The sequence below is a fragment of the Manacus candei genome, unplaced genomic scaffold (genome assembly GCF_025592945.1).
Source record: "Manacus candei isolate 608988 ecotype Guabito, Panama unplaced genomic scaffold, ASM2559294v1 h1tg000022l, whole genome shotgun sequence".
Classification (NCBI taxonomy): domain Eukaryota; kingdom Metazoa; phylum Chordata; class Aves; order Passeriformes; family Pipridae; genus Manacus; species Manacus candei.
Window position 1 is genome coordinate 3,661,958 of NW_026138070.1, and position 14,580 is coordinate 3,676,537.

The window sequence follows — 14,580 nt, forward strand, 5'->3', positions numbered from 1 at the left end:
CAATTACACAGGATGCTGCTTGGGAGATTTGGGTAGCACTCTGCTGGGAGTATTTATTCAGCTACTTTTTATTTTTTTAATGCTCTTCTGCTTTGTCCAGCGCCTTAGAGAGGAGATGGAAGAGATCACTCAGCAGCAGCTTGTGCATGACAAGTACTGCAAAGACCTGATGGGCTTCAGTACCAAACCTCGGCACATCACTCCCTTCACGAGCTTCCAGTCTCTTCAGCCCTCCCAGTCCAATGCTTTGGCTGGTCTCCTGGGGTACAGTGCTCACCAAGGAATCATGGGGTTTGCAACCTCTCCTGTCCCAGCAAAGTCTACTTTGGTAGAAAGTCGATGCTGCAGGGATCTGATGGAAGAGAAGTTTGATCAAGTAAGTGTTCATTCTTCAACTTGTCTACCAATGTTCACAACATTTGTTCTGGCAGAGCAATTGTCCTCTGTGTCCTTACTTAGCAGGCAATACTGCCTAGTGCTGAATTGAGCCTTCAAAACTCAATAATTATATGTATCCTGGCTTTGTCATTGTCTTGGAGCAAGTGATTTACTTCCTTTGGAAACAACCTTAATTATCCATCTTTCTGATGGACTCTGAAGCCAAATGCCAGTAGAATGCCTAAAAGCACTCAGGTAATAAACATTTGTGCCAATGGCCATCCTTCTAAGCCCAATCTATCTCCTTTCAGGTCTGCCAGTGGGTTCTCAAGTGCAGAACCAGCAAAAATTCTTTGATCCAGATGACGGTTCTCAACCTCCTCCCGCGGCTGGCGGCTTTCCGTCCTTCGGCATTCACAGGTGACAAGACAGATGGTTGGATGTTAGAAATGTTGCTGAGATTGGGCTGGAAAGTGTCCAGCTCTCTTTGGTCCAGATGAGCTTGTGCAGGCAATGCAGTAGACCAAATGTGGTGCTTGTGAGATGAGCACATTGCTCTGTGGGAGGACAGTCTTTTTTTTTCTGAATAAGTGTGACTTGATAGCTGATGCCAAAATGTTGCTCTGATGAAGAAAATAGATTGAAACTATTGTCTGAGTGCTATGATCAATACCAAAACACATAGAGCCTCCTTTTTTTTTTTTCCCTCAGTATGTCAGACTTAGAGTAGAATTCTGCTCTCTTGCTCCCCCTTAGTGTATCCCAAATATCATCAGAGTTCTCTTCCTTTTTCTCTGTTGCATGTGCTAGGAAATAACAAGCAAAAATGGGAAATACCTGCTACCTTAAAAGCAGTTCAGTTGATTTATCAAGCAAGTTCAGGAGAGTATCAGAGTTGGAGATAAGCTGCTCTCAGTGGGTTGGAACAACTTTTCTGTTGTTTTTCTGAATTTCCAATGCATCACTATAAAATCAAAATGCTTGGATTTAATTTGTGTTTAAAACCTGTTACAATGGGGCTTTTCAATAGCTCTTTTATTTTGGTGATTTTTCTTTTTAAAAACAAAGCCTTCTATGGTTATAATTTTTATTATATGGTGACATAGGTTTGCCAGTGATCATGTCAGCAAATTTAATATGACTGTGTCTGTTCCCTAGTTTTACACTTGTAACGATTTGGTTGCAAATATGATGCAATTGTATAAACGTAAATGAATTCTAATATATGTATTGTTTTCTCTTGTGGGCAGCTGATCAGTACCTTCCAGACACCATGAATCATGTTCTCAGCTGTGTGAAGAAGGAGAAGGAGAGAACAGCAGCCTTCCAGGCCTTGGGTTTGCTCTCTGTGGCTGTGAGGTCCGAGTTTCAAGCTTACCTGCCAAAAGTCCTTGAAATCATAAAAGCAGCTCTTCCCCCGAAGGATTTTGCCCACAAGTAAGTATGTGAAAGTTGGAGAAAGAAATTGAAACACCTGTTCTTTGAATAGTTTTTGTGATGTGGGATTAAATTATTGTATTAAAATCAGAAGTTATTTCTGTAAGGCTGATAACGCAGAATAGGATGAGGAAAGATGTTTGAAAAATATTAGCTCCTCCTAATGAACTTCTGTGTGATCCCTTTCCAGGAGGCAGAAATCTGTGCAGGTTGATGCCACAGTCTTCACCTGCATCAGTATGTTGGCACGAGCCATGGGACCCAGTATCCAGCAGGACATCAAAGAGCTTTTGGAACCTATGCTGGCTGTGGGCCTGAGGTAAGTATAAGGCACAGGAACGTATTTTCCTGCTAGCCACAGGATGGCATTGTTGGCCCTACGGAATGAGACCTCGAGAGTCTTCAGATTGAGAAGGAAGATTATTGCTTTTAAAGTAATCTTTTAGCAGATCAGTGTAGCTGTTTCAGAAGAATAACATGTTTGAAGTGTCAGTGTGTCTGTTGGGTTACTTCAGAGCATTGGTATCTTTCACCCTTGGAGCTGACAGTTCCTTTTGGAAGAATTAAGGAAGCTTTAGTGTGGGAGGGTGTGGAGAAAATATCCAGGTAGCACAGAGCTGTTTAAATTATAACAATGTTGCTGCCTGGAAGTGAATTCAGTTGCTTTTTTATTTAAAAAGCACAAGTGTAACGAAGCACTTAGATTTGTAACTGTTGTAGCAGTGTGTGCCCAGATCCTGGCAGTTTGCTCACCACATTCCTACAGGAAGGTCATGATGTGCCTGAGTTCACACAAGGCCCCTGTGCTCTGCTGGCAGGTCTTGCTGTCGTGTGAATGTCCACTATTATCTTCTGATGGGCAAAGACATAACTAAAGAAAAAGGGGAAATATGCCCCTCATTGCTCCTGCCCTAATGACTCTCTGCCTGATTCTTGCCCTCAGCCCTGCTCTGACGGCTGTGCTGTACGACTTGAGCCGTCAGATCCCCCAGCTGAAGAAGGATATCCAGGATGGGCTGCTGAAAATGCTCTCTCTTGTTCTGATGCACAAACCCCTGCGACATCCAGGCATGCCAAAGGGCCTTGCCCACCAGCTTGCCTCCCCCAGCCTCACCAACATCCCAGAGGCCAGTGATGTGGGGAGCATCACCCTTGCCCTTCGCACACTCGGCAGCTTTGAGTTTGAAGGTGAGATGAAATAAGGGAGTGGGGGCCGAGGGGTATGGGATGTGACACTAGAGCAGTGGGGTTGAGTACAAGCAGCAGGAAGACTGAGAGCACGTTCTTTAAACTGCTGTTCTGTGGTAAAAGTAGTAATGGAGGTGTAAGCCTGTGTTTAACTCCCATCTTCCTCTCCACAGGCCACTCTCTGACGCAGTTTGTGCGGCACTGCGCAGACCACTTCCTGAACAGCGAGCACAAGGAGATCCGCATGGAAGCCGCCCGCACCTGCTCTCGCCTGCTCACCCCCTCCATCCACCTCATCAGTGGCCATGCCCATGTGGTCAGTCAGACAGCAGTGCAGGTCGTGGCCGATGTCCTCAGCAAGCTGCTCGTGGTTGGAATAACTGACCCAGGTTGGTGTGGGGTTCGGAGAGAAAGGGTTCTCCTACCACGTGATAATTTTGTTATCATGACAATGTTAAGGTTGTTATGGAATCTGAACATATTTGCCACTAAGTTGTCATTCTTTATAAATTACAAAGAAGTCTCCTAATTTCTCTTCCCAGATCTTGATTTTTGAAGTATGAATAGAACAATAGTGCAAAATGCTCCAACTGTGCCCTTGGTAATCCTTTGAACTAGGTAGAGCCCCGCGACTTCTTTTGCTGTTGTTCTGGGTCATGACCTCCAACTTTATCATTTTGAGAGGGATGGACCCCTTCTGTTGAATCTTCCTACTTGATTTTTTTTTTGTTCTGTCAGTTGAACTCATCTCAGGTTACCATGTTGCATCTGGAAGTGCCACTTACAGGTGCAAGAGACTGGCACTTCACAGACCTGGTTGTTGGGGCAGTACTGAGCAGCAGAGTTTGCTGACCTGACCCATCCTGTTTCTCATGGGTAAAACACTGAAGTAGTGTCTCACTCTGGGGAAGCTCTTGGCATTTCCCTGAGATTGTAAAGTTTCTTTGAGGATGGTTTGTGAACAAGGCAATAAGATGAACAGGAGTTTACTCACATTTAAAGAGAAATAAATGTGTTCTTGCAGACCCTGACATCCGTTTCTGTGTGTTGGCTTCCCTGGATGAGCGGTTTGATGCTCACCTTGCCCAGGCAGAGAACTTGCAAGCTCTCTTTGTGGCCCTGAATGACCAAGTGTTTGAAATCCGAGAGCTGGCCATCTGCACTGTGGGGCGCCTGAGCAGCATGAACCCTGCCTTTGTCATGCCTTTCCTGAGGAAGATGCTGATCCAGGTAAGGAACAGGGCTGTCTGATGCTGATCCAGGTAAGGAACAGGGCTGTCTGATGCTGATCCAGGTAAGGAACAGGGCTGTCTGCAGGGAAAATAGGGTACTTGGTGTTGAAACTAAGGTGGTGTTAAAGAACTGGGGTATCTGGCTGTAAAAGTGTGGAGAGTGGGGCAATATCTCCTTTTTGGAAAACAACTGTTGCCCAGCTTAGCAGGTTTGAGCAAGTCTTTAGTGATGGATGTTTGGAGTGAAGCTCTATGGATGTATTAGGAAAGGGTAACAGTTGTTATTTCATGCAGGAGTGCCTTCCACCTGTGTTGAAGCAGAATGTTCTGTGGTGCTTTTAGGTGGTACCACTTCATAAACATAGATGGGTTTGGAGCCATCTATTCAGTTTTATGCTAAGTAGACATAAATTACTCGATGGAGTGAAATGTAGAGCACCCTCTAAAAGTGCTGAGTTTATAACAGAAGAGAAGGAAATGCAAAGAATTTTTGCCTTCCCAGTTTTCATGCTTCCATCATTTCTTGTGCAGATCCTGACAGAGCTGGAACACAGTGGTGTTGGCAGGATTAAGGAGCAAAGTGCCAGGATGTTGGGTCACCTGGTTTCTAACGCTCCACGCCTCATTCGTCCCTATATGGAGCCCATCCTTAAGGTAAACTTTCTGCATTTCCTGGAGACTTGGGAATGAGATGACACGGCAGGTGGTTACGTGGCCCTCAGAAGCTGCAGTTCTTTTGCTTCATCATAGCAGGAAAAAACTAGATTGGTGGGGATGTTACCCACAGTCATGCATGTAGGGGACAGTGTAGCCCAACTTGATCCTGGTTTTGCATAAAGTTTGTCACATAAAAGTTTCCTTTACAGTTGAAATGCTCACCATGATGCAAGTTGAGCCCCCATGGGGTCCATTTCAGATGTAAAGAAAAGGAAAGATAATTTCGAGTACTCTTTTAAACAAATTCTGATTTGTTTTGTTCTCTGACACCCATAGGCACTGATTGTGAAGCTGAAAGACCCTGATCCAGATCCAAATCCGGGTGTGATTAACAATGTCCTGGCTACCATAGGGGAGCTTGCACAGGTGGGAATACTGCAGGTACCTCTTTGCCATGCTTGTAAAGGTTTTGGCAATGCTGGATGAAGGACTGATTTTTGTCTTTCAATAGGTCAGTGGGCTGGAGATGAGGAAGTGGGTGGATGAGCTCTTCATTATAATTATGGACATGCTACAGGACTCCTCCCTGCTGGCTAAAAGACAAGTGAGTGTTTACAACTGCACTAAACTTGACAGCTGCTGTGACCAGAGCTGTAACAAAATATCCCTGTGTTCCATCATAGCTGCTAAAATCAACCATTAAATCAGTAAGTCTCTGGTGGAGTCACAGTGATGGCACACAGGTGAGGGATTGCAGTGCCTGTCTGTTGGGATATAGCACAGAGCTGTTCAAGGAAAAAGAAGGAAAAAAAGAAAAGCTGCTTTTATTGGAAGGCTTGGACTCACTGAATTGAATGCTTATTTGAATTATACCTCTGAGTGAGGGCAGTTGTGGCAGTCAAAGTCTCAACAGATTTTTGATTACCACTTTCTTCACTATTGCGTATTGAAAAATGCTCTTTATAGAGGCTTTGGAACCACGGACTGTGGTTTGCACTGTGATCCTAAAGTGCTCCAAGAAACTTTACAGAAGTTGAATGATTGATGGATCAAAACATGTAATAAATTCCCTGATCACAACTAATCTTCTTTGGGCTTGATTTTTCCAGGTGGCCCTCTGGACACTGGGACAGCTTGTGGCCAGCACTGGTTATGTGGTGGAACCATACAGGAAATACCCAACTTTGCTGGAGGTGCTTCTGAACTTCCTGAAGACTGAGCAAAACCAGGGCACCCGCAGGGAGGTATGAACATGAACCTGCCACACAACCACTTAGAAAAGCTTTTTGAAGAGGGAACTGTCAGATAAATGTCTCTGCATAGATTTGGGGCGGGGAGGGAGAGGTCATTGTTGCGCCTGATCATAATACAATGAGCAGAATTAGGAGGGTGAAAGTGTTGAGTCAGTGAAATGACCTCCAGCAGCTGAATGGAAGGCATTGATTTTTTTTATTTTTGGTTTCTGTCTTACCAGGCTATCCGTGTGTTAGGGCTGCTGGGTGCTTTGGACCCTTACAAACACAAAGTGAACATTGGCATGATCGACCAGTCACGGGATGCTTCAGCCGTCAGCCTTTCAGAGTCCAAATCCAGCCAGGATTCTTGTAAGCACCTGAATTCCTTTCAGATAAATGGCTTTATGATCTGCAAACAGATCTTGGCTGTTTCCTTGTTGCTTTGTTTTGTTTTGAAGAGTTTGCCTCCTCTTGTTAGCAAATTATTGCCCCTGAACCCATATTCAAGACCATTTAATGCAGAGCTGTGACACTGCCTTCTTTCTCCTAGCGGACTACAGCACCAGTGAGATGTTGGTGAACATGGGGAACCTCCCTCTGGATGAGTTCTATCCAGCTGTCTCTATGGTGGCCCTGATGAGAATTTTCCGAGACCAATCCTTGTCCCAGCACCACACCATGGTGGTCCAGGCCATCACCTTTATCTTCAAATCCCTTGGGCTGAAGTGTGTGCAGTTCCTGCCCCAGGTCATGCCAACGTTCCTTAATGTAATACGGGTTTGTGATGGTGCCATCCGAGAGGTGAGTGTCCCAGGGGCTGCTCCTTCTTCCTGTTCCACTGCCCGAAACTGAGAATCCATTCCTTTGAAGAGAATGTGCCTGGCTTTGGGCATTGCTGTGCTGTGTGTTGCTGCCAAGCATGCTGCAGAAGTGAGGTTCAGCTTTGCTTTTTCCCTCCTGTGAGCCTTTAGTAGAATATCCAATGGAAACCATTTCCCTGCTTCTTGTTGGAACAGCTGCTTCTGAGCATAATCCTTAGAAGGCCAATGTTTGATTCTGTGTTTTCATCAAGCTGGTCTTGTTCAGGAAAACAGCCTGTGAAGCTTCCAGAGCTTTCAGTGATCTCTGTGTTAATGTGCTGTTGCAAACAGTGTTATTAAATAATAGAGGTCGATGCTTCAAATTTCTGGTGCAGCCATGTACTTTGGCTCATCCCTGAGAAGGAAAATTCAATTTGATACAGTCTGCTAACATTCAGAGCAGCGTGGGTGGTGATTCCACAGCAGTGCTTTCTCTTCCTTCCCACTTAAGTTACAGTTTTAGAAGGAAATGAGAACTGTGTGAAGATAATAATGGGATTTAAGGTTCGCCTAACCAGAGATGGCTGCTGTTTGCCAAGGCTTTTCCTCAGGCAGCTGGAATCTCTAGGGTGGGAAGGGCAGTTTGTACTCACTGCTGCTGTGTTTTATGTGGGATGGGTGCTCCCTTAGAATCCCAACCCTGCTATAGAACCACTGTTTTCTCCCAGACTGAACTACTCAGATTGGAAGGAAACCACCTCACACGCCTGGGTTGGCCGAGCTCCTAGACCTGACTGATCTAACTTGCTTGAAAGCTATGCAGTTGTGCACACTCTGTTTAAAAATTTTCAGGTAAAAGAAGATGGTGAAAGTGTACTGGGGAGAAGAGCTGAGGTGGGTAAGCGTGACACTAAAGCCTGAAAGAGGCAGGTCCTTGTCCTGTATGTTAAACATCCTCTCACTACACCAAAGGAAAGGCACAGTACGGGAGCTCAGGGTTCATTTTTGGTAAATGTAGGTGTACTGCTCTCACTAAAGAAGCTGATGTGGTTTCTCACTTAGTTCTCACAAAAATGTTATCTCTTTTTCTGAGCTCCACTTTGTATTTTGTCACCGTAGTCTTCAAAAGCTGCATGAAGAAATGAAATTTAATATATGATAACTTACATTTTCCTGGAGGAAAAAAAGGCTACATATACATCAAAGCAATTTAGCCTACATGATTTCATACCAATTGTCATGATCAAGAGTTTGTGGCAAAAGAAATTGCAATACTGCCATAGTATATCTGAATAAAACTGTCTCAGTCAAAATTCTTCTTGGTGGTGAAGAATGGATGGTGCAATCAACCATCTTTAAAAAAACAGTGGTATTTCTGGCAAGGACCTACTGTGTTCCCCAGTAACTTTTCACCAATATATCTTGGTGGGGATGGGAAAGAGTACAGAAAGAACGTGTGCCAGTTTGGTTTGCAGGCAGGGGGAAAAGACTGGGGGCTAAATTTTTGAAAGCATCCTCCAAACCTCAGTTACAAGGCTCTGTAGTTGTTTGTGCTTGCAAGTCTGTTCTGACACTGTCGATTTGCTGGCATGTTATAAACCATTACTTGTGTGCTTGACTGTCTGATGCTTTGAGCTCACTTTTATGCAAGTTGGGGGGAAACCCAACCACTAAACCCAAACCCACTTTTCTTCCCCACCCCACTCCAAAAAAAAAAAACCACCAAAACAAAAATAAACAAACAAAAAACAAACACTTGGGGGGAAAAAAAACCCAAACCACAAAACGCCACCAAACCCAAACTGCTGAGCTGAAGCTGCCAAGAATTTAGCCCCAGATTTTGAGCATATAGGAGCTGTGCATGCTGTTTGTTTGGTAAATGAGCTTGCAATTGCCTGTGAAACACCGTTTACCCAGTGTGTCTTTGATATTTGAATAAACTACATTGATCATGACACGTTTCTTCCTTCCAGTTCCTGTTCCAGCAGCTGGGAATGTTGGTGTCCTTTGTGAGAAGTCATATTCGGCCCTATATGGATGAAATTGTCACCCTGATGAGAGTGAGTACAATCTTCAAGCCAGCATTTTGCTGTCAGAAAAAATGGACAGTGTTTTTGTCATTATCAAATGTATCAATTACTTCACATGAAGTGCAGAATTGCATGTAGTTGAAGTAATAACTGTATTTTGAAATAACATGTTATTTGAACAATAATATACATTATTACCAGCACCTGCAATAAGAGCCAGCTCCAGGTTCTGCTGGTGACTGAGTTCTTTTCAGTGCTTGGGTTTTGTGCACTTGCTACTTTCAGGAACGTAGTTTTAGCAAGAGATGCCTGGAGTTCATAAATAGGTGTCATTTCACTTAATTTTCACTTGCTGTTTGCAAAAGCTTAGAAGGATTAGGAAAAAATCAGTTGCCCAGAGGTTGTTTTTATCAGCTATAAATATAGTGAAGGTGCAGAGTGTTTTAAAAACAGACAGTATAGCCCTTGTCTGCAATATAAACTTTTCTAGAGACTGTCTCCTACAGTTTGCTTTTCTTGTAATCAGTTGAAGAACTACTGAATATTTTTTTTTTCCCTTTTTTTCTTCCTTCTGTAGGACTTCTGGGTCATGAACAACTCCATACAGAGCACGATTATCCTACTTATTGAGCAGATTGTGGTAGCTCTGGGAGGTGAATTCAAGCTCTACCTGCCCCAGCTCATTCCTCACATGTTACGGGTCTTCATGCACGACAACAGCCAGGGACGCATTGTCTCTGTCAAGGTCAGTGGGGCTGCAGCAGCTGCTGGATTTGGGTACTACCCAGGCAGGTACATGCCCAAAATGCCATGCTCAGCAGGGCTCCTTGCTTGTGTGTTGCAAGCAAATGGGACCCAGTGGCCTCAGCAGTGGCTTGGTGTGAAATGATGCAGACAGCACTTTAAAGTGCAGGGTTGAAGCAGCTTCTCACTGGGTACTGACTTGTTTAAAATGGGTCTTGATTTTGAGTCATTTGACTTTGGGTCATTTGGGTCAAAGGAGGTGATTCTCTTCCTCTACTCTGCTCTTGTGGGACCCCACCTGGAGTACTGTGTCCACCAGTTACACAGTCCTGGTGTCCCCAGCATAAAAAGGAATGAAATAGTTGGAACAAGTCCAGAGGAGGCCACAAAGTTGGTAAGGGGACTGGAGCACCTCCCCTCTGGACACAGGCTGAGGAATTTGGGACTCTTTAGCCTGGAGAAGAGAAGGTTGCATGGAGACCTCAGAGCACTTCCCAGCGTCTTAAAGGGTCTATGGGGAAGCCAGAGAGAGGGACTTTTCATCAGGAGCTGTAGTGATAGGACAAGGGGCAATGGGTGCAAGCTGAAAGAGGGGAAATTTAGGTTTGATATTTAGGAAGAAATTTTTTTACTGTGGAGGTGATTAGACACTGGAAGAGGTTGCCAAAGGAGGTTGTGGATGTCCCTGCCCTGGCAGTGTTCAGAGTCAGTTTGGATAAGGCCTTGAGCAACCTGGTCTAGTAGGAGGTGTCCTTGCCCATAGCAGGGGGGGCTTGGGACTAAATGATCTTTCAGGTCCATTCCAGCCCCTTAAACATTCCGTGATTTTTCCCTCCAGTTACTGAATGCAATCCAGCTCTTTGGAGCCAACCTGGATGACTACCTTCACTTGCTGCTACCTCCCATTGTAAAGCTCTTTGATGCCCCAGATGTGCCCGTGGTGGCTCGCAAGTAAGTGCTGGTGGCTTTGCAGTCTCTGTTTCCCCTGTGATGTCCAAGTCCTGCAGTGGCTGCCACAGCCACCTGTAGAATGGAACACCACTTAGTTCCTTCCACAGCTTTTTCTCTGTGTTAAATCATTATGGAAGGTTATTTTTTGTTGGACATCACAGCACCGTTGCTAGCTTTTTGTTTTGGTTTTTGTTTGTTTGGTTTGGTTTTGTATGTATGTGCTTGTGGGTTTTTTTTTTTGTTGTTAGGATTTTTTCTTTTGTTTTGGGTTTTTTGTTTGTTTTTTCTGTTTTGTGGGTTTTTGTGATTTTTTGGTTGGTTGGGGGGGGTTGTGTGTGGTTTTTTGTTGTTTTGGGGTTTTAAATTTTTTTTACATTATTATGACTTTATTTTTATTTTCTGGTTCTCACCTGCCAGTATTTTAGTCACTGCAACTTGCAAGCTGTCCTGCAAGTACAAGCTGCATTAGCAGACTTCTGGTGGCCTGTTTTTCCTATTGCTGTTAGTCCTGGGAAGACTGAGCACTTGGGTATTTTTACATCTTTTTTTGTTTCTTCTTTCTTACACCCTGAGAGATAAGTTCTTCCCTCTTTTTACTGTGACTTTAGAGCTGCTCTGGAGACAGTGGATCGCTTGACAGAGTCCCTGGATTTCACTGATTATGCCTCACGGATTATCCATCCCATCGTACGAACACTGGACCAGAGCCCTGAGCTACGAACAACTGCCATGGACACCCTCTCCTCTCTGGTGTTCCAGCTGGGAAAGAAGGTAAGATTGTTCTTTGGCTTGAAAGCTCGCAGGAGGAGGGACTGTCCTGAAGATCAAGGCTTTAACATTGAATTTTTTTGTAATGGATTTTAAAGAAAACTGGTTTTTCTCCTCTTAGTTGTTTCTGGAATGGGGAGTTACTGAAATCAAACTGTCAGAATTAGTTTCTTATCAATGAAACAGAGATGGAATTGTGCTGCTCTTGGTGCCACTGAGTAACAAGCTTATGATGTACATTCCCTTGTACAGTACCAGATTTTTATCCCCATGGTGAACAAAGTCCTGGTGCGACACAGAATTAACCACCAGCGCTATGATGTTCTCATCTGCAGAATTGTGAAGGTGAGTTGTCAAGTGTAGATATAGTTGTTTGTTTAAGGGCACTTTGGAGGTGTTGTCATGTAGAAACAGATGTAGCTGGAACCCTCACTTTGAGTTACTCATACAACAAGGAATGGTTGTTGCTGTAATTGTGTGCTAAGAACAGCTTTTTAAGGAGACTTTGAGATTACACTGGGAAAATTATTGTATTGGTATTAAATATTTCCTGTAGAAAAATCACAGCAAGTCCTAGGTAAAACTTAGACTTGTAGCCAATGTCATTAGTATTTTTTTCTTGTTAGTTCATACATGTGGATTTAACCTATTTTCTCACAGTTATAGGCCTTAAGGAGACCTTGTTATCACAGTTTTTTCTGCAGGATGTCCCACATTTCAAAAACTCAGTACCTGGCGTGCAATTTAATTAGTGTGCAGCAAGCAGCACATTGCTGTTCTCTGCTTACTCAAATAGGCAAGAGTGCTTGTTTTAAGGTGTATTATTTTGGCTTTTTGTGCTGGCAATAGGAGTTCTTAACAGTTACCTTGAATAGCAAAGGGATATCATTGGAGTTCTCTGGTTTATGAGGTGTAATCGTTATAACGAAACACGGTTGTTTGCTTCCCAAGTTTTGCTGTGAATGCTCTGACTTTATCATCTGTTCTTGTGTGTGGGTGTATCTTCACTGTAAGCCATGTATTGCAGGGCTACACTCTGGCTGATGAAGAGGAGGATCCCCTGATTTATCAGCATCGGATGTTGAGAAGCAACCAGGGAGAAACTTTGGCCAGTGGTCCTGTGGAAACAGGTCCCATGAAGAAATTACATGTGAGCACCATCAACCTGCAGAAGGTAAGACTGGAGCCCTCACAGCGTGAGTTTGCTACTGAAGGGAGGAGCTGAAGGGTCACAGTGAAGGGGTTTGTTCAGTGCATCTGATCTACCTTTATTTACATTGCTTTTCAATTGCCAGTTCTGTACAAAACTGAGGTCAAAGTAGTGCCTGAGGCTTTTTAGAATTAGAAGGTGCTGAGCAACTTTAAGGATAGGAGCACCTGAACAATCAGTCTATTAATGACTGTGAAGTAATCTTGACACTTGCTTGTTATGTGAAGTATGAACAAGACTTTCTAGATCACAGTGAATAATCTCAAGTTACTGGAGACATCTATTTTGGAACCTCTACCTTTCTTTTATTCTTTGTTTTGCTTCTTTTATGTCTTATTGTCTTGAAGCCAGAGCTTAATAGCTAAGCACTGGCTAGTCTGAACAGTAAATACATGCAGCACTCAGATGAGTAGTGGGATGGATTGACTTGGAAATGCTGGACTTAAAAACGCAATTCTAAACGCATTAAGTATTTTTAAGCTGATGCTTCAACAGTGGCTTCAGCTCTTCATGTATTTTTGTAGAGAAAAGATTATTCATGTTAAATACTTGCCATGTCATGGCAGGAATACATTTAGGGAAGATTTCTTAGAAATGAGACTGAAGTAGTACTGTGGATTATCTGGTGTAAAGGTAATGGATTTCAGGGAACTGAAAAGGGATTCTCAGCGTGTGGTTTGGAGCTGTAAAGCAGAAATGCTGCCTGCTGGTGGATTTCTTCTGCTCCTGGATGGTGCTTTGTTTGATAGATGAATTGTCTTCCTTTGTCCTGCAGGCCTGGGGAGCAGCAAGAAGAGTTTCCAAAGATGACTGGTTGGAATGGCTGAGGAGATTGAGTTTGGAGCTGCTGAAAGATTCCTCCTCACCGTCCCTGCGCTCGTGTTGGGCCCTGGCTCAGGCCTATAATCCCATGGCTCGGTACAGTATTTCTGCCTTTTCTATTTCACTTGAAATGGCAAATGCAAGCCAGAAATTGTAAGGGAAAAAGAAAGTTATTTAGAAGCTCTTGGGTTTCATAAATAAGAGATAGTTCCTGCTTTGGGACAAATCAAAGAGCTGGCAACTTGATTTCATTTCCACAGTTGGCTGCTCCACGGTGTGCACAGAATCTTTCACTGGAATTCTGCATATTAGTCTAGAAATAGCATAAGGCACAAAAGTGTAGCTGGAAAAACAGCAGAGTATGAAATAGCTTTGAGGATCTACTGTGAGGGAATTAAAATACCTCTGAGTGGAATGAGCTGCAGTGCTTTTTTGCTACCTGTATGTCTGGAGAAACTTCGATAGCACGAGAGTACAGTATTTCTATTATTGTAGTATACCAGCCTACTCTGCTTTTTAAATGAAGGTTTCACAGAAATTAGCTTTATAAAAACTAATCACTGTTTATTGCAGGTAGACATATAAGTGCATTTTGTAGCTCTTTCTCTGAATAAGAAGGCAAGTCCACTGTCAAACAGACTTCTTCTCATGAATAGTGAATCCCCACCTCTCACTCTCTTTGTGTCCCTCCTCAGAGACCTCTTCAATGCTGCTTTTGTTTCATGCTGGTCTGAACTGAACGAAGACCAGCAGGATGAGCTGATCCGAAGCATTGAGCTGGCCCTGACTTCTCAGGACATTGCAGAAGTCACTCAGACACTGCTGAACCTGGCAGAGTTCATGGAGCACAGTGACAAGGTAGAGATGCTGCTGGGCAACTCTTTTCTCCTGGTAGCTGACCTGTAGAAAGGGTGTGAAGAGTTCATGACTCCTTTGTTACACTCATCCTGGTTTTGATGCCTGTACTCCTTTCCAGGGCCCGCTGCCTTTGAGAGATGACAATGGCATTGTCCTCCTGGGGGAGAGAGCTGCCAAATGCAGAGCATATGCCAAGGCCCTTCACTACAAGGAGCTGGAATTTCAAAAGGGTCCCACCCCAGCCATTCTGGAGTCTCTCATCAGGTAGGA

At 43.8% G+C, this 14,580-nt stretch overlaps 1 protein-coding gene across 2 annotated transcripts in view; it reads left to right on the forward strand.

Annotated features, from left to right (window-relative positions):
* MTOR (mechanistic target of rapamycin kinase) overlaps positions 1–14,580 on the forward strand; it is a 62,412-nt gene that overhangs the window by 4,988 nt on the left and 42,844 nt on the right. The window contains exons 7-29 of one of the 2 annotated variants that reach the window (XM_051786176.1): positions 101–376; positions 690–798; positions 1,629–1,815; positions 2,006–2,134; positions 2,759–3,003; positions 3,177–3,392; positions 4,028–4,233; positions 4,767–4,889; positions 5,229–5,318; positions 5,404–5,496; positions 6,002–6,136; positions 6,367–6,496; positions 6,678–6,928; positions 7,780–7,821; positions 8,901–8,987; positions 9,535–9,702; positions 10,540–10,652; positions 11,261–11,423; positions 11,673–11,765; positions 12,448–12,594; positions 13,406–13,548; positions 14,148–14,310; positions 14,429–14,574. In XM_051786176.1, the coding sequence (XP_051642136.1) occupies positions 101–376; positions 690–798; positions 1,629–1,815; positions 2,006–2,134; positions 2,759–3,003; positions 3,177–3,392; positions 4,028–4,233; positions 4,767–4,889; positions 5,229–5,318; positions 5,404–5,496; positions 6,002–6,136; positions 6,367–6,496; positions 6,678–6,928; positions 7,780–7,821; positions 8,901–8,987; positions 9,535–9,702; positions 10,540–10,652; positions 11,261–11,423; positions 11,673–11,765; positions 12,448–12,594; positions 13,406–13,548; positions 14,148–14,310; positions 14,429–14,574 (3,455 nt within the window). The remainder of the gene's footprint in view (positions 1–100; positions 377–689; positions 799–1,628; positions 1,816–2,005; positions 2,135–2,758; positions 3,004–3,176; positions 3,393–4,027; positions 4,234–4,766; positions 4,890–5,228; positions 5,319–5,403; positions 5,497–6,001; positions 6,137–6,366; positions 6,497–6,677; positions 6,929–7,779; positions 7,822–8,900; positions 8,988–9,534; positions 9,703–10,539; positions 10,653–11,260; positions 11,424–11,672; positions 11,766–12,447; positions 12,595–13,405; positions 13,549–14,147; positions 14,311–14,428; positions 14,575–14,580) is intronic. The other variant, XM_051786178.1, reaches the window with a different exon arrangement.